Source organism: Scardinius erythrophthalmus, assembly GCF_964197995.2.
Source record: "Scardinius erythrophthalmus genome assembly, chromosome: 23".
Classification (NCBI taxonomy): Eukaryota; Metazoa; Chordata; class Actinopteri; order Cypriniformes; family Leuciscidae; genus Scardinius; species Scardinius erythrophthalmus.
Window position 1 is genome coordinate 30,897,181 of NC_138243.1, and position 24,544 is coordinate 30,921,724.

The window sequence follows — 24,544 nt, forward strand, 5'->3', positions numbered from 1 at the left end:
GTGTGTAATCCGGCATTCTATAGAATGCCTAGGTAATGTATAGAATTAGGTAATGCATTTTTGCCAAAAACCATCAGGCATTCTATACAATACCGGGATTTCACACTTTGCCGGTAACATATATAATATATTTTTCCAGTTGTGCCTGACTCTGACCTGTCCAGGTGTAGTTTGTGCGCCAGCATCCTCCAGTCGTTGCCTCGGGTCTGAGGAGCGTCCAGACTCCCACACAGCTTCTGCCGGATCGACAGTGGGATCCTGAAGGCGTTCGGACCCACCAGTGTCGTGATGTTACTGGCCGGATCCAGGAGAGACGTGTCGATGCACTGAGAGTCCTGCACACACACACACACCATCAGCTTCAGACACAACACACTTCCTCCTCTGACAAAAGCTTTCAGAGCGTGTATTTAAAAAATGGGGGGAATGCATACATACAATTTCTAATAAATGTATAATTAATATTGCATTCATAAATATATATTCAATACTCATATATAATCAATAGCATTTAAGACAAAGTTTTGTTGAACCCAGAATTTATATTGTTCAAAATATGGTTATAGTTTATTTTGTGTTGTGTCTTTGATAGTGTAATTATACCCCTGATAATATTAATGTACTTACACCCTAATCTCAACCATAACCCTATAGTTCTGGGGTTTGTTGCATGTATTTATGCATACTTTACTATTTTTACTGTTGTAACATGTGACACTGTAAAATAGTGTTACCCAAAATATATATATTAAGACTTATATAATTACTGTATTTTCAAATAATAACATTATCCTAATAATAAAAATGTCGTGAAAAACAGTTTTTTTAGAACATTTATTCAGCCTTTAAAACTGAATTTTGTTGAACCCAAAATGTATTTTTTTTCTATATTAAAATGTACTACATTATATTTAATTTTATAAATGTATCATAATTTCCTCCACGTATATAATTAGCTGCAATATATGTATAATATTAAAAAGATAGACACATTTAAAAAAATGACAAATATAACAAAATTACTAAAACTGTGTTTTTGTCTTTTTTATTAGTTCTTGTAAATATGCATATATAATTTTTTTTTTGACTTATTCTACTAAATCAAATTAAGTAAAAAGTAAATCAACTCAAATAAGTAAAAATGAGAAATGTTGCCTTGCTAAATAGATGTTCACATTTTTTATATATTTAAAAATCAAAAAGTGTTTTTTTTTTACATTTATAATTTTGTTTTAGCCTTAGTTAACTAATAATGCTGCTCCACAACAATCCTTTAAAAGCTATTCAGTGCAGAACAGGAATATAAAATATAATTATTAAAAAGAAAATTATTTAAAGGTTAAATGACTAAATTTTAGTGCTAAATTACAAAATGTAAAGGTTTTAGTTAGTGACAACAACACAGTTGCCAGAGTCTTGGAATCGATGCTTTAATGAAGTTTCCTGCAGTGATATTTTGTGATGTAATGACTGACTTTCAGACGTTTATAAGCGTGACTATTCATAGCATAGACCGTGAATAAAGATGATGCCTAAATATCCCAGAAATAGTTGCTGCCGATTTCATCATCACAGTTACGATCAAGGTCCCGCCCACATCTCCTCTCCTGCAGGCTCATTCGCTAGCACAGCTGTCAATCATGACATTACATCCTGTTTTAGGACCATCTAACTAAAAACAAGCTGACTGGAAAGGTGAACACTTGAACACACATCAGTGTGATAAGAACTACCTAAAATGACAGAAACCTTCTGGAAAAAATTATTTGAAGTGTAATTGACCGTCCGCAAAGACCCGCCCCCTTTAGTTACTGTTGCTATGTCCGATAAGCCGCGGCGCAGAGAGGACACTGACAACGCGCCGACAGACAGGATTTTTGATATGAAACAAAGTCTCAAATTTGGTCATTTTTAGTCTAGAAATGTAGACAATAAATACTGTTTTGTGTCTCTTTAGTGTGTCGTGACAGATCGCTGTAGAGCATCAGTTAAAGCCGCTCGTGAACCATCATCTCTTCCTTCTAGTTCATTTATTGAATCAAATAAACATGAATGAACATCAGAAGGAATGTTGTTTTAACTGCGGAAAGATGTCAGCACATCGTTTTCAAGTTCAAATCCTCCAACGTTAATCTACTAACTCTCCTGACTGCTTTGTTGGACACAAACGGCGGATTATGATTGGTAAGATCGCCTGTCAATCAAATCAAATTGTGTGTTTTAGTGTGTATCAGATGTAGAGTGTGTGTTTCTGAGGCTGACCTCAGCCAGGGTGGTGTTGAGCTGGAAGATCTGTCCTTCTCCCTCCACCTGTCTCACACACAGCTTGCAGGAGAGCGTGAGCGTGCACGAGCTGAAGCGCTCCAGGGTGAAGCTGCAGTGCAGGTTACGCTGAGATCCACTCCACACCTGCTGGAAGGAGAGCTCCTGACACACACACACACACACACACACGACCGTTAACACTGACCAAAAACACCACTGTTTCATAGTGCCTCAAAGTGGCATTGTTGTGGGGGAAAAACAAAACTAACATTATAAACGCTACAGACGTGTGTGTATTGAGTCCCCCATCGCCCCACAACAGTGTTATTACTATCACTGAGACACTGTAGTTTTTATTATACATCACATTGATCTATTTTTATACTGTTTTCATATTATTTTTACTTAAAGTTTTAGTAATTTTGATGTTTGTCATTTTTTAAATGTCTTTTTTATATACACATTTTACTTTACTTACATTACATTTACTTACATTTTTACAGTTTTTAATTTTGTTTTGTCATTTTTATAATTTTTTTGTGTTTTATACATTTTTACTTCAGTTTTTAATAATTTTGTTGTTTTTATACATTTTACGTTTCTAATAATTTTATTGTGTTTGTCATTTTTATGTTTTTTAAATACATTTTTACTTCAATTTGTAGTAATTTTATTGTCGAAACAAATCCTTTAAACAGTAAAAAAATCTCATTTTCTGGTTTACTTGAGTAAAAATACAAAAGTACTGATGATTCAAGTGTGCAAAGTAACACGTAATATACTATATAGTATTTAGAAAATTGAGAAAAACTTAATTTAAGTGCAAATATGTGGCGAAATTCCACATTATTTTAAGAGTAACGCTATGCAAACATACTAGTTTTATATCATTTTCGCGCCATCTAGCTCAAAGGAAATTCATTGCTCATTTTGACCGGATCAGTGAGTCGTTGACTCAATCGAATCAGTCTGATTCGCGGATGAATCGTTCAGTGTGATTTGTGAACCAACTCAGCAGATTCGCTGGAAAGAATCAACTCGTTCATGAATCAGCGATGTCTTCATATGCAAATAACGAGGAGTTGTTAATGCAATGTAATGGAGTAAAAGTTTTCCAAAATAAAAGTACACATATTTCAAAAAATGACCTGTCCACCAAACTGGACAGGACTGGACTGGACAAAACTGGTGAGTTTTGTGAGTGATGTGTACCTGGTATTTGGCGATGAGTTTGCTCTTCCAGAGTGTGTGTGGGACGTCGTGCAGCGACAGGCGCAGGTTGTGTGTGCTGTCCTTGAAGTTCAGAGACTTGGGCTCGTCCAGAAGCTTCCCGCCCATCTGTTTCTCCATCTGAAGCACCTCCTGATGGACACACACACACAGTCAGCGCTCCACAGGAACAAACACGCATTCATCTGCCATCAACTCACACTTTTTAAATGAGTTTTTCATAGTTAGTTTGCGATTAGTAGAATGTGCTGTGGGTTAATGTGTCGAGAGGTAAGAGAAATTATATTCATATCATTGTTTATATTCAGATGATGTTGTTGCTTGCCTGCTGACACCTACACTACATCTGCTGCGAACACCCACACACACTCTCACACACACACACGACTGCGAGACTTCAGTTTGCCAAGGCTGCTCATGATTGAACTAGTCACGCTGCACTTCTACAAACAAAACTAGTAAACTATTTTAAACTACTTTTAACACTTCACAATAAAGTTGGATGCATTAGTTGACAAACAGAACTAAAGTTCATAGAGTATTAACTAACAACTTGTAGTATTGAAAATCTAACTGTACCTGTACATGTAGAAAAAAACATTAATATTGTGAAATATTATTAGAATGTAAAACAGCTGTTTGTTTTTTCAGCATCATTACTCCAGTCTTCAGTGTCACATGATCCTTCAGAAATCACTCTGATATGATGATTTGTGTGTGTGTGTGTACATGTTTTTCTATCGCGGTGGGGACTTAAACCGGAATGCACACACACTAAAGAGGACTCGTGTCACTGTGGGCATAAAATGAGGAAACGCTTATCAATCATACAGAACGAGTTTTTTTGAAAATGTAAAACTTCATAAAGTTTTCTGTGATGGGCAGGTTTACAGGTCGGGTTAGTGTGTGTGTGTGTGTGTGTGTGATGAGTAGGTTTAGAGGTCAGGTTAGTGTGCGTGTGTGTGATGAGTAGGTTTAGAGGTTGGGTGAGTGTGTGTGTGTGTGTGATGGGTAGGTTTAGAGGTTGGGTGAGTGTGTGTGTGTGTGTGATGGGTAGGTTTAGAGGTCGGGTTAGTGTGTGTATGTGTGTGTGTGTGTGTGTGATGAGTAGGTTTAGAGGTCAGGTTAGTGTGTGTGTGCGTGTGTGATGGGTAGGTTTAGAGGTTGGGTGAGTGTGTGTATGTGTGTGTGTGTGTGTGTGTGTGTGATGAGTAGGTTTAGAGGTCAGTTTAGTGTGTGTGAGTGTGTGTGTGATGGGTAGCTTAAGAGGTCGGGTTAGTGTGTGTGTTTGTGTGTGTGTGATGGGTAGGTTTAGAGGTTGGGTGAGTGTGTGTGTGTGTGTGTGTGTGTGTGATGGGCAGGTTTAGAGGTTGGGTTAGTGTGTGTGTGTGTGTGTGTGATGGGCAGGTTTAGAGGTCGGGTTAGTGTGTGTGTGTGTGTGTGTGTGTGTGTGTGTGTGTGATGGGTAGGTTTAGAGGTTGGGTGTGTGTGTGTGTGATGGGTAGGTTTAGAGGTCGGGTTAGTGTGTGTGTGTGTGATGAGTAGGTTTAGAGGTCAGGTTAGTGTGTGTGTGTGATGGGTAGGTTTAGAGGTTGGGTTAGTGTGTGTGTGAGAACTTGTACAACTATCTTTGTGAGGACCAGTTTGAGTTTTAGTCCATTGGAGTGAGGACATGTTGGCCGGTCCTCAGTTTCTGAGAGCCTTTAAAGTGTTTGAGGGTCAAGACTTGGTTTTAGGGATAAGGTTAGAATGAGGTTAAGGGTTGGTTTAGGGTCAGGGGTCGGGTTGGGCACTTAGTTGTGATGGGTAAGGTTAGGGTAAGCGGCTAGAGATTGCATTGTGTCAATGAATGTCCTCATAAAGATAGATGTACAAGAATGAGTATGTGTGTATGTGTGTGTGTCTCACCTTCAGCGAGTCCTGTGTGTCGTCGAGACAGTAGACTCTGATGTTGTACTCCAGCACAGTGCAGCTCACGGGCCCGAAGATCGCCAGCTTCAGTCTCTTGGATGCGTTTGCGCTGATGGAGCGGCCCACGAGACAGTACGTGCCCAGGGTCTCCGTCAGCATGTGACACGCTTCCTCGTCCATCTGGATATAACAGGGGGTGGTGAAGTTCTCCTCGCCCACGACCACCACGTCCTGCACACACACACACACACACACAACTCAGTACACATCGCACATCTTCAGTGTGTCTGATGTGAAAACACTTGTATCCTGTTTTATAATTATTCATATAGCAGACATGTAGTCCCCATATTAAACATATTAAAGTCTCCCTGTAGTCAATCATTTTATCCCTTAAAACTCATCTTTGATCACCAAAATTACATATTTAAATGTTTTTTCCTTCAATTTCTTCAGGCCTTAAAATATCTTGAATGTAACTCGACACCCTTGCCTAATTTAGTATACGTGGTTCTATGAATATGCAAATGAGCCCCGCCTCCACACTTATGAATTTACACATGGTTTGTCTTAAAGCATATTAAGAACACCACAGACGTACAAACAACATTAAAAGCACAACATTTCACTCGACCAATGGCATTATATGAGTGCGTGATTTGGGACTATTTCTATTTCCATTGAACTCGATTTCGCTTCTCAGTTTGCGATCAGATCATTTTAAGCCACTAAACTCCAGGAAAGTTTACAGTCTAATGATCCAGTAACTGAATTCATTCAAACAATCAGTCCAAAACACAGCTAATGTAAAGAAAACTGGTTAAACCATCAGAGAACAGACTCGCGTCGCGTTTCCAGATGCATTGTGTGTAGCTTTAAAACACGAGCTCTGTGAATGTTTCTGGAGAGACAAATCCTAGCGCTCTCGAGTGTATTCATGCACAGACACGTTGTTTCCACACACACACACACACACACACACACACACACACACACTCAGGATCATGTGTTTAGTGATTGTGAATGGATCCGTGTGCTGGAGTTTATGCAGTCTCAGGTCAAGGCGGTAGTTCAGGGTTTTGTTTCTCCAGAGCCCCTCACAAAGCGCTCGATCCCGGGAAATTGCCGTAAAATTGATGGAGTGCCTTCTGTGTGAACGCAAACATGTCCCGGGATTGATGCCGGGATGGGGACTTGTCGGGATCAGTCCCGGAAGGCGTGCTGTGAGAACAGAAGTGTGGGGTGCCGTCAGGGGTGTGTCGTCTTCGTGTAGAAATGATGAAGAGTTAGCAGAACTGACATCTGACAGGAGTTATCACATCCTGACGTCACGTGTCTTTACGGGATGTGCGTGAACGGAAAATCACTGGCAGTGTGAATGAACCAATTAGTGAACAAACTCCATCGCACACCTGCAATTCATAGGTGCGTAGGATAATGAGACCAACCAGGTGGATCGTTTCAACAGACAAGCAATTCCCGCACACTATCGTAACTTGCAAAGAAGTTTAGAAGTTTTAGAAGTTTCTTTATTCACACAACGTTTCGGTCACACGACCTCGTGTGACCGAAACGTTGTGTGAATTTCTTCACACAAAAAAATAAACTAAACTAAAACTGTGTAACTTCTTTGCAAGTTACGATAGTGTGCGGGAATTGCTTGGCAGTGTGAATGAACCAAAATCAAACGATCCCAGAGACATTATCCGTGTATTTTCCAGAGTCTCTGTGTGAAAGCGGCTCATGTGGTTCTGTTCGGTATCACAAGTTGACTTCTCTAAACTGTAAGCTCTTTGCTGTTGCACTGAACACACACACTGAACACACACTGAATTGAGCGCTTCATATTTTAAAAGTTCATTATTATGGTTTATTATTTCTCTGTAATATAGAACAATGTTAGCAATGTTACATGTAATACAATATAATATGTATGTAATCCAAACGTTTTTTTTTATGTTAATAGTTTGTAATAATTTTTTAAAATGTGATATTTAATATTTTTAAGTTTCTTCTGATGCTTCTACAGCTTCAGATTCTGAATAACTCTTACTGGCCACAAACAGTGTTTATAACAGCAGTTCATTCTGCTCATGCGTTAGTCTGTGTGTGTGTGTGTGTGTGTGTGTGTGTGTGTGTGTTTGAGTGTGAGTGTGTGCGTGCATCTCAGTGTGTGTGAGTCTGAGTGTGTGTGTGAGAGTATATGTGTGATTTAACGTGTGTGTGTGTTCACATTACGAGCTCAACACCGAGCGTCTCTGCGACAGACCTGCTCTCTGTGACCTCTGACCTCACGCTCGTGCTGGTGTGTGTGTGTCTCTCATTACGCCGCTGGTTTTGCAGCTGGAAAGCGTCTCCATCTATTAGCTCCAATCCTGACGCTCACACCGTCATTAATTTCATCCCATTATGGACGAGAGAAAAGGAATTAAAATACTTTATAGTCGGCTTGGCCGTTAAACAGCGGCATTATGACTAGCCATTAGCCTCTTTAACGCATCCTGTGGGAGCGCGGGATTCGAGCGCGTTAGTGAGATAATTAGCAGACAGGATGGAAAACTGGGCTAATGCCTTCCAGAATGATTTATTTACTCAAGCTCTCAGTCGATTCATCAGAGCAACGAGTTCATCTCTCTCTCAAAAAAGAAGAAAAAAGAAGAAGAGCTACGGCACAAATTCATGGAAGTTTCTCCTCAATATATGCAGAAACGACCGTCCACAAATGTTCTTGGAAAATAGACATGTTGCATTCCGAAAGAGAAAAGACAGAAATACATAAAAAAATGAAGAACATTTTATGAACGGCTCTCGGCAAACACATCAAATCAAAGAGTCAGCATGATACGAGTGAAAAATCACATTTACAGTGTGGAAATGTGGAAAAAGGAAATGACTCGGATGGATATGTATTTTGACACACACATCATTCGTGGGACGACGACCGGGAAAGTAATATTTCCTATCGGCGTGTGATCAACCACAGTCATCATCAGCGTGTGAAGGAAACCTCATCTCCACAAACCCACGGATATTATGGCTGTCACACGTCAGATGGAATCGATAGTTATTTCTTTGTTTAAAGGTCCAGACGCACATGTGGCGTTATTGCCTGCGCCTCGAGGATCCATCACAGTCACATCTGTGCCATTACGGGATATTATTCAACTCTGAGGGACAGACTCTGGAGAACACAACGTCTTCCTGGGAAAGTGCAGCCGTACATGAACACACTGTCGCTGTTTAGTGTTCGGCAGCCGGCCAGATTCAAAAACACCAGAAATGTGTCTAAAGTCGTATGGAAATCATATAAAATAATATCATTTTATTAATTATTAATTTTATTTAACATCATTTCTCAAAAAGTTGAACTTTTCCATTTAATATTTATTGATTTTACTAACCGATTTTCTTTTAAAATTTGGGCTGTCAATCGATTAAAATTTGAATCTAATTAATTACATACTCTGTGATTAATTCATCTAAATTAATCGCATAATTTTTGCTGTGAAAGTATTAAATATTTCAATTCAAATGAATCAATGAATCATCAGCATTAGTGACATTAAAGTTCAAAAACTCTTTTATTGTTATTAAATAAAAGGTTTGAAGATGACGTTGACTGCTAGAGTTGGTATCACGGGACGTGCTAGGTCGTACCTCGGATTAACGTTAACTCCTGGATGCTTTGCATTGGACGAGCTCTGGTGATATGCTAATTCCTTGCTGCAGACATTGCAGACGACTTTATTTTTATCAACACTTCCATCAGGCCGTTTTTTATAAGTAAATGTTCTAATCAATGATCCTGGCAGCGCCAGCGCGTTCTCGTCTCCCTCCTTCATTTTACAGTCGAATGGTGGCCAGAACGGCTCCAGGTTCAAAGGTCAATACGGAATGGATTAATCTGCGTTATTTTTTTTAACGCGTTATTTTTTTTCTCAGATTAATTCATCGAAATTAACGCGTTATTTTGACAGCCCTATTTAAAATATAATATAATATATAATTAAATGAGGATTTTATGAAAAACAAACTAAAATTTAAGCCATAATGCACTGAAATAATTTTGTTTTAAGTTAGTTGACAAAGCAACATTTCTCCTTTTCATTTAAGTTTGTAATCCAATATTTGTGTTTTATTTTATTTCAGCTTGATTTCAATTACCATAAATAATTTATTGGTTTAGTTTTAGTTAACAATAACAAAAATTAGATTAATATAATATAATGCAATAGTGTATCATTGTGTGATTTATGAGAGAAACTGAAATTTAAGTCATTATGTCCTGAAAATAATCTTGTTTCATTTAAGTTGAAGTTCTTCATCTAATATTTATATTTGATTTTATTTAATTTCAGCATGATTTTAATTACCGAAAACAAATTTGAACTGGTTTAGTTTTTGCAAACAATAACACAACTGAATATAATATATGATATAATAAATGTAACATGAAGTCTTATGATTTAAGGTTTCATGAGGGAAGCAAACCGAAATGTAAGTCATTATGCATGGAAACGTATTTTATAAGTGAATGCAGCACAGCATGTTTGAATATGCATGAGTGTGCATGAGTCACATGGATTAACGTTATGATACTTTTATGTATATTCTGTCATTTTTCTGGAGCTTGACGTATCCGCCCACACACACTTTCAGATTTTTGGGTCAACTGTTGCGTTCATCACTTCATCGCTGCTTTGACTCCGTCAGTGTTTCAGTGTGTGTGTGTGACCAGGTCCGAGCGGCTTCCCTGCGTGCGATTCATCTGTGCCTTGACAGGAAGTTGAAAACAGGATTCTTCTTTTTAAATTGAATTTGCATTCAATTTAGAGCCAAATTGCAGACGCTTGGGAGGCAAACAAACATCTATTCTTTCTCTCTATCAGATTATGCATGCATGCAGGGAACAAGCTTTTGAATAATGAAACTGCAGCAGAAAGTGTTTGACGGACCGCAGTGTCTCTCAGCAACAGGAAGCGCTCGTTATTTCAGGCGAAAGAAAACGAGAGATTGAGGGAAGAGCGCAGGATGAAATACATTTTCTTTCCAGCACATTTGACAAGAGTTTATCTGATCTGAAGACAACAGGACTCCGCTCTCTGCTTCCTCTGGCCGGCGTTCACCAGACGCCCACCATCGTTCGCTACTCTGAATGAATGGCTGAAGGCGATCCAACAGTACTTTATGTTTGATGAGATGAGACAAGGTCACGGACTGTTGCTAAGCAGCTCGAAAGCAGCGAGAGTCTCTGGGGAGAACGATGAAGAGTCACACTGATGGAGGAGCCGAGCTTTGACAGATGCTTAAAGCCATCAGAAGAGAGAGAGAGAGAGAGAGAGAGAGAGAGAGAGAGAGAGAGAGAGAGAGAGAGAGACGCTTCCTGGTCACATGATTCAGATTGATTTCTCAATGTCACACTGATCAGAAATATCATATAAACTATAGATATATGACCAATGCACAAGATAAAACACAACGATGAACTCTTGTTTAACATAATATTCATTATAAGTAATATACTTGGATACTATTAGAGTATTTATTCATATTTTAAATTAGCATTTATTTTTGTATTTTAGTTTATTTTTTAGTAATGCTTTTGTCATTTTTATTATAATTTAAAACATTTTATTTAGCTTTAATTTATTTTCATTTCAGTTTTAGTCATTTCAGTAATTCAAATTAAAAGGCAACATTTTATTATTATTTTTTGAAGTTTTTTAAGTTTTAAGTTTTTCATCAATTATTTACGATATTTTATTTCAGCTTGATTTAATTTAACGAACTTTTTTTTAATTGTTTTAGTTTCAGTTCACAATAACAAATCTGAATATAATATAAATAATATATTATATTATAAACTGTAAATTATCCAATGATTTGTTTTATAGTAGTATTTCATAAAACATGTTTTATACTATTTCAGTAGGTTACGGCCAAATGTGAAATATTCAAGTTTTCAGTTTTTATTTTAATTTTAGTTTAAAGTTTATTAATTTTATGCATTTTTAGCGTTATATATTTTTTAGCATATATATATATATATATTTACACTTCAATTTATTTATTTCAGTTAGTTGTCAAGACAACATTTCTTTACAGTTTTCCATCTAATATTTATATAATATTATATTTCATGTTAGCTTGTTAGTTTCATTTAACAATTCATTTAATATTTAGTTTTAGTGTCGAGTCTGTCACTTCTGAAGGTTCTCTCGTCAGGGTATCGTGACGGTACCACTATATTCTCTGAATCCCCATCTAAGTGCCACGGTCCTCCTTCAGTTCCTCTGAGCGTAACGTTACAGTAGTGTGAGGTGAATGTGAGCGTAATGAGGGTGTGAATGAGTGTTTTGAGGGTGGTGTGAGTGTATCGCAGCTCTTGCGTGGGTTGTGTCGCCTCCTGCATGGCTAATTAACTCGCCACCATTGTGTTTGTGTGTGAACAATAAAGGCCCGCGAGGAGGAGTTCTGCTCAGTTCTGCTTCAGATAAACAACTTCTCCTCGTCGCCCGTGTTCATGACAAGGCCAGTGGGTGGGAAACTCGTCTCGTCTGACATCAGGCTGATAACAGGCCGCTCTTCATCGCCATCTTCTAATTAACTCTGGGTTTGTGTTGAGCTGAAGCCGCACGGGTGGATTCACTGACAGTCATCTCGTTTTTTGGCTACAGCGAGTGTCCGGGCCGCCTGATATCCAACGGGACACCGGCGGGGGGTCGACACACACACACACACACACACAGACACACACACACACACACACACACACACACACACACACACACACACGATCGCACATCAACAGCTCAGATGCTTCAGATGAAAGCGTTTGACCTCTGGCTGCTTCATTCCATGGGCACAAGTGAAAAAAGAGGGTTATTCATAGAAAACCAATGCAGTTTGCTGCGCCACAATGTCAAAGTTAACGTTTATTTCAAGTAACGAAAATGCTTTTTTTATGGTTTTATTTTTAATTAACGATAATAGAGCGTAACGGTCAGGTTCCAGAAGTAAAAAATAACTTTCTTCACAGGGAAATTGATTTTTAATGATTAAATTCTATTTAAGTTTTTAATTATACACCAATAAAGTCCTACTGTGAGCTACGAGGTTGTTAATTGATGGTGTTTGCTTCTTTCGAAGCCGTTGGCCTGCATTATTTCAGCTTAGTTTTAAAATAATCGTGTTTAATAGCGGAATTCCTGGTGAAAAACTACTTTACCCATGATGCTGTGCAGAAAATTCCACCAGAGAGCAAAACATGCCAAAAGAGCTCTTTAGCTCCGCCCACTCCCATGAAGCATTCATGAATATATACATGAATATTTTGCAATAAATCTAAAATATGTTGTTTCTATAGATAGAGTAGTTTTATTTTTCTCTGTCGTTTTTAATTAAATTATGCTGTTCGCAATGCTTCATGGGACTGTAGTTCTTTCCCTCACTGAAGCTGTTAAGTTCACAGTCTTGTACCTTTGTATTTTTGTTCGATTTTCAAATACTTTTTTGCTTCAAATCAAAGTTTGTAATGTTGTGATTCACATTATAGGTTGGTTCGTCTTTATGCGTATGAAATTCACCAAAACTTGAGAGTTTGAGCTCAAGAAGTTTATGATACCATGTGTCAGATTTGGTGTTTTTACGGTTCTAACACTTTTTGAATTTCCATCATTTTCCAGGACCTTTCCAGCCACTCAAAAGTAGCAGATTTTAGTCTTAAGTCCGAAGTCCAAAATTCGCGTAAAATAAATACAACCTCACATTGTGTCAAACATGTTTGCACACTGCCTCCGAAACTTTCTTCTGTCATAAAAAAATTCGGATCGGGTTTGATTTTCCGAGTTTTTCGCATCTGTAGCAAGCATTTCGAGAAGTGTTTTGACAATTCAGAGCCACCTGAATTTGTGCAAGGACCTTTAGTCTTTCTAGATTTTTAGGCTGTTCTTTTAAACTCAATGGCCACCATATGAACTTCCTTCCTAAACGGACATGTTTTCTGTGGCTCCGCCCACTCAGTGTCCTAAACGGACATGTTTTATGCGGCTCAGCCCACTTTTAGGTGGCTCCACCCACTCAGTGTCCTAAACTGACATGTTTTCCGTGGCTCCTCCCACTCACCTCCCACTGGCCCTGCTGTGATTGGCTCTTCAGCTGAATGAGCCAGTCCTCACTCTCGGCCTCGACGCAGTGGTGCATGGTGATGATGACAGGCCGGGTCAGAAGTGCTCCAGGAGGACCACAGCTCACCACGGGACTCAGAACCGTCTCCTGTGTGTCGTCCACCTGCGGCCTGAAGAAAAACCACACATAAAACAAACACCATCAACAAACATAATTGAGTTCCTTGCCACTGTCGCCTTTGGCTCGCTCAGTTAGGCTTTAAGTCAATTAATATTCAGTAAGATTTAACTGAACTTTTTGAGCTGAATAATGACACTGAATAATAAAGCTGCTTTGAAACAATCTGTATTGTATGCTATTGAAATAGACATGGATTGTCTAGACATGAGATCTCTAATATATTGAATAATTAACAACTATATAAATAACTAAACAAAATAACGTAATTTAATAGAGGTTCTGACAAATGTTAATGGTTGCTGTCTTTTAAAAAAATATTTAATTAATTTGAATTATTATTATTATTTTCTTCATTTGAATGAATGATTTAATGACTCACTCATAAAGACTTCACTCGTTTCATTAATGGATGAATCAGTGTTTTTGAACGAATTTCTTGATACAATGACAAATGCATGTTTTTAACAGTCACTTGTCTCCACCTACTGGTGAAACGATGTAATTGAGACAATCGTTTTTTGAAGCATCAAGTTATTTTCAAAAGGTGATTTGCTCTGATTCAGATTTATGAGAAGTATACAGAAGTACTATGATAAAAGTTTATAGTACGGATATGATCACTGAACCATAGACAACCAAGACAGTGATTATATCCGAACTATAAACTTTTATCCCAGAACTTCTGTGATAATCTGAATTATGCAAAACAGAAAAAATGATACAGTGTAGTTGAAAAGTTTCATATCTGTACATGACAACTGCTCTGTCTGGATCAGAACGCAGATCTGAATGTTCACTGTCTATTAAACCTTTGATAAGTACGATCACAGAGACAAATTGTCATTTGAGAATAAGATTGCGCCAGTGTTTGAATTGAGATTGTGATCTGAGACAAAGTTGATACTTTAATAATGCATAACTGAGAATTAATAAGTGAGCAATGAAAGAGCAACTAAGAATGCCACATGTAGTTGTGTGTCAGGTACAGATGGGCGTCTTCATGGGCGATAATCCCCAGAATAAGGGCGTTTGTCACGATACCTCATGCTCTCCTTCCTGTGAACCGTCACGTACATCTCGTAGACTCGTCCCTGAGGGATGGCACCCGCTGGCACCAACAAGCTCACTCCTGCAGAGAGACACACACACACACAAACCATCAGTCTGCCAGCCTGTGACCTCTGCCACCCCGTGCCAAACGCCCTGTCAGTGTCAAACTCACACACACACACACACACACACACACAAACGCCCTGTCAGTGTCACACACACAGACACACACACAGACACACACACACACACACACACACACACACACACACACACACACACACACACACACACGAGTGTCTCAGCCAACAGGGAACCTTCTCAGGGTTATTAACAAACGCTCTTCCAGTAATGTTAAAAGAACATTTGTTCATAGGGATCTTGTTTTTAATAATGTTTTCTTAACGTTAGCACAAAAACATTATTTATACATCATTAATGGAAAGGAACGTTTTAGTTGGATATTTGTCTAACATTTTTTTTATGTTACTACTTGTTTTGGAATGTTCAGAGAACACTCAAATGTAAAATTTCCATTATAAAAATTATCAAATGGAACGTTTTAACATTTTTAAAACATTTAAAGTCTCCCTGTAGTCAATAATTTTTTCCCTTAAAACTCATCTTTGATCAACATAATTACATATTTAAATGTTTTTTCCTTGAAAACAAATTCTTCATGTCTTAAAATATCTTGAATGTAACTCGACACCCTTGCCTCATTTAGTATGCACGGTTCAATGAATATGCAAATGAGCCCCGCCTCCACTCACTCACTCAGCTCAGAGATCCACTGGTTGACGATCACACGTTGATCTGATTGGTTACAAGGTAGTTTGTGACGTCAGAAACACCAGCGATTTCAAAGCGTGTTTTTGAGACTGTCTTTGGTTCACTGCAGTTTTAAGGAGGAAATACTCAGCAATGCTGTCGACTTATGAATTTACACATGGTTTGTCTTAAAGCAGATTAAAAACACCACATAGACACATAAACTACATTAAAAGCTGGATTTTCACCACAGGGGGACTTTAAAAAACCGAACGTTTTGAATGTTCAAAGAACATTCAGAAAAATGTTTTCATGTTTGTGTTAGCTTGTGTGTTCTTATGCACAGAGTGGGAATATCCCGACTGATGAATTCCTCCAGTCTCACAGACTCATTGATTTCTCTTGTCCTTCATGTGAACTTCCCTTTGAGCGACTGTCACTCACTAACAACACAGAGGAGAACTGCATCAGCAGAGACCAGAGCGGCACTCGAGAGCCGAGGGACAAAACTGAGGAAAATGACAGACTTGAGCCCGGATTGAGCAGGAAGTCTGTTCACGTCAACATGAAATCAAAATCAACTCTATTTAATGAACTGAATTCACATTCCTGCTGTTATTGTGATCAATTAATCAGTGCACATTAGTTTTCAAAAATTAATTTTTCCTTTCAAATAAGTGATCAGTGCAATAACAACGTGTCAGAAACAAACAAAACCAAGAAGAGAAAAAAAAAAAAAATTCCAGCAAACATGACTGTTAATGAAAAATTCATTGTTCTTGTGTCCATTCATTTAAAACTTGTTGATTTCATTTGAGTGTGTGTAAAAGCATTTCTAACAGCTGAATTGGGGGTAGGAAAGAGCAGATGTAATAAACCAGATAGCCCGGGGAGATAACAAACACCTAGGCACGAGAAAGAATCTTAGTCGAAGAATACAGGATGTCATATAGTAGGGTCCCAGGCCCCCTCCTGAGGAAAGCAGGAGGTCATTTAGATTGTAAATGAAGGCCTTTTGGCTTCTCAGGGACAAAGAACAGCATGACCTGCCCAGGGGGGGGGGGGGGTAGAACCAGTCCATACTAGATGTCTTTAAGGAAATTTACAGAGACTGGGAAAGGAGGAGTCAAGAATGTCAGAAACCTGTATAAAATGTCTCAGTTTTATTATGTCAGTAGGCTTTCTGTTTCACATCTGGGTGGCTGCGGTTGCGAAAAGATTCCTCAAAGAATAAAGCCTTTTCTTCTATATTACAATTTTGCCTTTTGAGTGTTGTCTTACACCTGTGATGCTGTTTTTCCAAGTGAGATAAAAATTGCTTTTACAGCTGGTGTCAGAAGTGGGATCCTGTGCGGACGCTTCTTCTCCTGGTCCTGAGAACGGATTTGACGGGAAAGTGCACGACCTCGGCAGCAACAGGCGGCCGTCTCATACCTCGACGGTTTGAGATAGAAACTCAACAGATTACGAGAGAGAGAGGCAAAACCCCGCACTCAGGGCCAGTGAAAGAAAACTCCCACCAGGATTAAAAAATCCGCGACGATTGCGAGAAAAAAAAAACAGAAAAGCATCTCTGGGTAAGACACGGCAAATTGTTTTATTGAAGTTGAGTGTAATTTGATAATTGTGAGTGAACGTGAACCATATTGGCTGAGTTTTGCTTTTTGGTACGGGCGAAAGGTGATTCAGGGGAATCACAATTTTTTTGGGGGTAAGGGAAATAATTGATCTGAGGAATTCGGATCAGCTTCTACCTCACTTAGCTCGTTGGTGGACGGAAAGCCCACAGGTGATTCAGGGGAATCACAGATTCAGGGGAATCACAGTTATTGATTAATTAGTTTCACTCAAAAGTGCTAGTAACAAAAAAAAAAAAAAAAAAAAAATTATTAATCGATTTAGGTGGACGGATGAGCCACGTCAAATCAGAATTAATCGAGCGCTGGAAAGTGCTTATAGAAAGTTTTTGAGTGAAACGTAATTACAAACCACCCGACCGATCTTGGGGTAAGGGAAAGATCGGGTCTGTCGAAGACGTTTGACAGATTCTGTAAGACACGTGTCGAATTGTGAAATCCAGAAAAGAGGAACTCAGCCAAAATGGGATCATCAAACAGTAAAACAGATAATTTTTATACACCAATTTTCTGTCAAAGGAGAAATAATGATGGTGGTAAATGTAAATGTATTTCCCCGAGGCGGGAACCTTGAGTAAGATAAGACTCAATGTCGTAAAAGAATCAATAGAAAAGAACGAGGGAAAACAGAATGGTTGTTATGTGTGTGTTAAACGTGTGTAAAGGACGCACACACGAATGCATACGCTGATTTACTTTCTGCTACCTGCAATGAAAAAAAAAAAAAAAAAAAACCAAACAAAAAAAAAAAACGGTTGGAAATCTTTATGTGTGGCTGATGAAACTTTGAGCAAAGTTATGACTGATGATTTGAGCAGTGTTGTGAATGATGAGCATATGAGATTGTACAAAGGTAGCCTACAGGGTTTTCTGAAATGCTAACTTATCCGTTACTAGTCAGAAAGGGTTGTTGAAGTTTGTTCATGAGTGTAAAACTGTGAACGGACAGTGAATTGTTGGATGGGAAAGAAGCAGATAAAAGAGAACAGAGTCGATGCAGAAGGAACTGATATGTAGGGAACGATAGAGTTCATGGAACTATTTATGAACGCCTGATTAAGTCAAATTAAGTTGAAATTTTACGAAAAGTGAGTTTTAGATGGAAATGGGGCGTTGAGTATGATTAACAGGGATTGGCATGATATAAGGATAAGGAATGTTTCATTAAGTAAAACGATTGTCTTTTGAACCTAAAGGGTCCAGCTATGCTGGGAGTACAGCAACAGCGCTTGCTTGTTCAAACCAGCTTCTGGATGTTAAATGTATACTTGTTTTGTAATCAGTGTTGTTGATGATAATATCAAATTAGAAAATGTCCAGAGATTGGATATTTTGTTGATATTAAGCCATTTAAGGAAATATATTGTTTTATAAAGGAAATTATGGGTTGGAGATAATTTCCCCAGACATGTGTGACTAAAGTTAATCAGAAACTTTGTGAAACCCATTTAGAATATTTAGATTTTCCGTGTCGCTTATGAAAATTAATGTTCTGCCAATAATAGTGATGTGAATGTGCTTTATTGTATTAATGTTATGAAAAGAGAACAGAGTATTGAAGAATAGATTGCCATATTTTTGTAACAAGAGTTGAAGGTGCAAGCGGCTAAGATAGCTGTCTGTGTAATTTAGAGACTGAGAAGATTTAGAGAATCTTGTGTTTTCTGTGAAACAGTAGAGATAAGTAGGACTGAATAATTATAATACAATTTTGTGATTTAAGTTGAATCTGCAAACTAACCATTTGATAGAAGAATAAGCTTTTAAAAACCAGTGTTGATGAAATTAATGACACGTTAAAGTTTTAATACTGTATGAAGAGTAACTGAACAGTCCTGATAAATAGTGAGATAAAAGAGAGCAAATGCTGTAAGCAGTTCTGCTCACGCTCTGAAGAGATTTGCAGATGATGTTTAGTAAAGGTTTGATTGTAATTAGAAAGATAAACAATAACTTAACTGGCTCCAAAGAAAGAAAGTGCCAAAATGACACAAATTTAAAGAAAAGTCTGTGTTAATATGGGTTAGAAAGTAGATCAATGTTAATATGATGAAGATTATAATTCGGCTATTGTAATTGAATTTGCAGCTGGGACAGTGGGGGAGAATGCAGAGAACTTATCAGTGGCTCTGTTTGCATTTCCTGAATACAACACAATGTTTCAGAAGTGCAAAATAGGGTGAAGCTGTTAGAAAGATAAAAGGCAGAATAACAGAGAGTGTTTTATTGCAGTCAGCTGGGTCATTCAGTGACTGTATGCGCACTGTATGACTGTAAAAGTAAATGAGGGAGAAATAAAGTTGATAGTTGGAACTTTTGAAAGTTGTAAGAAGATTGAAAGATTTAAGTGTAAGGAATTCCTTTTGAAAGGAAAGAACTATAAAAAGTACCGGTTGACATAAAATTACGGATAAGACTAAATGAGTTGCAAAATATTTTAAAAGTACCGGTCACTAAAAGGATGATTGTGTTTTTGAATGAAATGCTTTGATAAGGTTTTAGATGATATGGAGAGACAAATCTAATGAATGATTTATAATGATAATCAAAAAAAATGTATCACAAGCAGGGAGCAGCCTCAAAAGTGAATCATAGAAGCAGATTGATAAACTCCTAGAGAAAACATTGAAGTAAAATTGAAATGAAATTGTTATTAAGAACTAGAATAATTCGTATTATTTCTTTAAGATAAAATAAACAGAAGCAGTGTTACAGGATTAACAGTTGCTAAATGTAAAATGTGTAAAAGGCATTTGATTAAACAAAGGCTTGTTAATGTTGATTTTAAAAGATAAGATTGTGATTTGGCCAAAACAGGTTTGCTTATCTGAATCTGGCACGTGCTGTGACTGAAACTGCCACAGTTTCAGTGCAACAGAGACTCATTCGGAGTGGATATTATGTCTAAATTACAATACATGTAATTCATGGAAAAGATGCCTTAAGATGGGCTACAGTTGAAAAAGATGGTAGATAAAGTCTGAAGTTAAAAGTTTATGAGAATGCAGTGTACCAGTCCTGAATGCCTCAAGAGTCTCTCTCTCATTCAATATCAGCTGAAAGCTGTTGTCTGAGGCTGTGTAAAGCACAGTGTTTCAGTTGAAAAGATTCATAGATGTGGAAAAGCTAAAACAAATCAGATTTGACAAATTTAGAGGACAATTTGTAAATGTTTTAAAAGTAAAACTGAATGATTTTAAAGAAGTCTTTAAAATAATAATGCAGACCTTAAATGATAGAAGTGACATTTTTGACCGCTTCTTTGTCTGATTTTAGCCTCCACCATAAAACAGGGCCGATGGCTCCGGCTACAGAAGTAACAGTACACTGAATGTCAATATTAAATGTTCCAAGTGGATATGATGGTTCTTGATTACCTCGATTAAAAAAAAAAAAAAAAAAAAAAAAAAAAAAAATTTCATTACCACAAACTATGATAATTTTGCTCAAGTGAAGTAGAGCCATAACTCAGTGTGCAGGAGGCGTAGATCCCAAAGACGGGTAAGATTCTCTGATGGCCATAGATGGGAACAACCTAAGGCAGGGATTATCGCCGCCACTGGGGCACCTGCCCACCAGGTTCGGGAGGTGTTACCTACAAGAAGGGAGTGGTTGTGATGCTACTTGGGGCCAAGAGCATCAAAGAGGGGTCTGTTCCCTACAACTTCCACTCCAATATATATATATCAAAATGTTCCTTCACTTAAAAGAGCTTAATTATCATATAGAGACAATTACATCCAATCTCAGTAATATGTAAATAGAATCACAGAGCACAACCAACAACCATCTTGATTACGGGGACTTCGAATAGCTTGTCACCTTAAACATTTGACCGTTCTGTTTTAACAGAAGATCAAAGATGTGACATAAGGAACATGATGTTGGTTGCCTTATGGGCAAAGAAAAATGTTTGATATTGAACTAGTTTTTAACTCCTGAAGGTCATTAGACATGGTGGTGGCTAAAGATGAGAACAGCTTGTGATGAGTCAAGAGAAATTTCTGAAAAACGAAGGTTAGGTGAATTGAGTATTTAAACTAAAAATAACCTTAGAAAAAAGATCATAGCATAATGTATTTTAGATTATTGTAACGGTTCTAATTTGAGTCAAACATTTGTATTTTGACATTTGTGAACTATTAAGGATTGACTATGACTATGATTATTTTAGTTACAGTCCTAGGAGGCTGTTGAAAAGATTATTTGCTTATAATGAGAGAGAAAGAGACTGCTTGAGTGGAGGAAGAGGATGGTACTCTGTCTGTTCTTCTGTTATCAGTCAGCCAAAGAAAGCTGAAGCAAAGTAATAATTATGCACCAAAACAATCCAGCTGACTTTTCTAAAATCAGATGAATAATGAACAGACATGCTTTGAAACTGGTTAAGAGGCCATAAAAACATTAGATAAAAGATACAGGAAAATGTAAGGTTAAAATGTCATTTAAAATTTAAATCTTTTTAGAGAAAAGATATGAATAAGAAATATGAGCAGTTCATAGTCAGGGATGAGTGTGAGTGTTAATTCATGTTTGTACAGTATGTGTTAGTTTAGGACAACTATTCTGTCTGAATAGTGTGTATACATGTGTCATTAACCTCTGGAAAGAGTGTTTTAGCATTATAGATGGGTTAAGGCAAATGACAAAGTAAGCTGAGGATTGTGAGTCAATCTGATGAGAAGGCAACACAGAACAGGATGAGCTTTAAGTTGATTGATCATCGAGCTCTGTCTGTTAATTATTATTTTGGTCATTCATGATGTGCAGTAGATTTGAATTACTTTCTGGACAGGTTTAAGTATTGATAAATTAGAATTGTGAAGTCGTAGATAGCCGTCAGTCATGTGTTGAGAAAAAGTTATAAATTTGACAGCAACAAACACGTACAGTAGGCTAAGTAAATATCAGATTATCCAGAGAGCCCTTAACAGTTATGTATTGTAAAAAGGGGAAGATTGTTATTCGACTGACGTTGACGAAGTGTACTGACGCTGACAAAGTGTACACGACCTGACCTGACCAATTGATGACCGGGAGAATGTTCGTAGATGACAGTTGATTAAGAGACCAAACAATAGGCCTGAAAAATCAAGAAACGCTGTGAGACTAGGGGCCGTTGCCTTAAAAAAAAAACAATTTGATAAGAAGATGAAATTGTGGCCTTAAGTAATATTTTTATTTCAGAGGCAGAGAAAGATGGGAAACTTGGCTGAAGGACAACGTTTGGGTTAGCAAACTTTATCCAAACAAATGTTACCAAATAAATATGAACAAATATTGCAGTTTTCTATAGCTCAAACAGTAGAGCGTTAGCGCTTGTAACGCCAAAGTCATGGGTTCAATTTCCGAGGGAAAGCAAGAACTGATAAGAATGTAAATGTGTACTTTGAAATGGAAGTCACTATGGATAAAAGCGTCTGATAAAAGTAAGAGAATTTTATTATGTTAAATTTATGCACAAGATGGGTGTCGTGCATCAAGAGGAGGATGAATATGCTCATGGCGGGAACAGGAGAACGCACAGTAAAACAAGTGGTCAGATGAGTCTTTGAACTTTTTAGTATGGATAATTTGTATTCAGGCCACAAACAAAGACATTTCGGCCTCACAGGTGGGAAAAACAGTAAATCCAGGGGGGAAGGGCTAAACCCATTGTCTTCACAGCAGGCTGAGAGGTTATCTAGCTTTGACCTCATCGGTATATGAGGACAGTAAAAGTCCAGGAGGGGTTTATTTGAAGAACTTTATTTGTATTAACCAGCTAGATCTGGTTTACTAAGGGGTTCACATTTGCTGAAAGCCATCGCACAGGTGGGAAGATAAATGTTGGGAGGACATTGGGTTTAATTGTGTGCATTGTTTGTATTTTAAGTGTGCTAATAACAAGAATTGTTTTGACAGGAAAAGCCGGAGCAGATGTGGCAGCACAGCAGACAAAAGAAAACTATGTGACAATAACCTCAACATTTGTTTTTCTTTACAGAAGATGCAGACTTTTGCGCATGGCATGAGCAAAGTGAAGAAACAGTGCCAAACCCTGTGTAATGCCTAACTTAAAATTTTCATTTTGCAGGATGTCAGGATGGATTGAACCAAACAGAACTGATTCTGTATTGTTTTGTTAACATGAACAACATGGGTTGAATGTTTTTTTCAGGGGAACAAGGACCCTGAGTGCTATTCAATGAGCAAGAAATTATCCGGTGATATGTTTCAGGTTGAAAATTTCACAGGTCACACCAAAGGGACGACACGACACGCGCTCACTAACAAAATCACTTAAGGCCTCCATTCGCAGGTGACAGTAGACAGTAAATGACTCATTCCAGTAGGGGTGCGATCGTGATCTAAGGGAAAATCTTGTAAGGATTTGAAAATGACTGAAGGATGTTAGACCTGGGTCCAAGCATCTGACCTAAACTATACCAACCAACATCAACAACCTCACACGCCAGCGCAAAGAATAAAGTAGGGGATCAATGATATGTGCTAGAAACAAATCTCCCCTGCCAACGTTGGAAAAAATCCTCTCTACGGCATGCAAAGTGTCATATTGGTGAAGATGGAACGTCCATGAGGCAACGAGATGATCAACATATCTGGAGAAAATGTTGACCAATTAATGGTTGAAGAAAAGTTTTGCGATTTTATTTGATTGAATCAAATTAGGGCTTAGTATTGATATACATGAAGGGTATAACTGTTCTTGAATTAAGACTTGAATTAATTCTATTCTTAAAGATTTAATAGTATAATGGGTTTGATTAGAAAACAGAAATGAATTTTTATTATTTTATTGGTTATCAGAGAATGATAAACAGGGGGGAGATGTTAATGAAAAATTCATTGTTCTTGTGTCCATTCATTTAAAACTTGTTGATTTCATTTGAGTGTGTGTAAAAGCATTTCTAACAGCTGAATTGGGGGTAGGAAAGAGCAGATGTAATAAACCAGATAGCCCGGGGAGATAACAAACACCTAGGCACGAGAAAGAATCTTAGTCGAAGAATACAGGATGTCATATAGTAGGGTCCCAGGCCCCCTCCTGAGGAAAGCAGGAGGTCATTTAGATTGTAAATGAAGGCCTTTTGGCTTCTCAGGGACAAAGAACAGCATGACCTGCCCAGGGGGGGGGGGGGTAGAACCAGTCCATACTAGATGTCTTTAAGGAAATTTACAGAGACTGGGAAAGGAGGAGTCAAGAATGTCAGAAACCTGTATAAAATGTCTCAGTTTTATTATGTCAGTAGGCTTTCTGTTTCACATCTGGTTGCGAAAAGATTCCTCAAAGAATAAAGCCTTTTCTTCTATATTACAATTTTGCCTTTTGAGTGTTGTCTTACACCTGTGATGCTGTTTTTCCAAGTGAG

General features: G+C 37.8%; 1 protein-coding gene across 1 annotated transcript in view; it reads right to left on the minus strand.

The window, feature by feature from the left end:
* unc5cb (unc-5 netrin receptor Cb) overlaps positions 1–24,544 on the minus strand; it is a 226,338-nt gene that overhangs the window by 2,363 nt on the left and 199,431 nt on the right. Inside the window, exons 11-16 of the mRNA XM_081354125.1 lie at positions 14,755–14,842; positions 13,531–13,702; positions 5,404–5,637; positions 3,478–3,627; positions 2,263–2,427; positions 157–335 (exon numbers count right to left, since the gene is read on the minus strand). Of these exons, the coding sequence (XP_081210251.1) occupies positions 157–335; positions 2,263–2,427; positions 3,478–3,627; positions 5,404–5,637; positions 13,531–13,702; positions 14,755–14,842 (988 nt within the window). The remainder of the gene's footprint in view (positions 1–156; positions 336–2,262; positions 2,428–3,477; positions 3,628–5,403; positions 5,638–13,530; positions 13,703–14,754; positions 14,843–24,544) is intronic.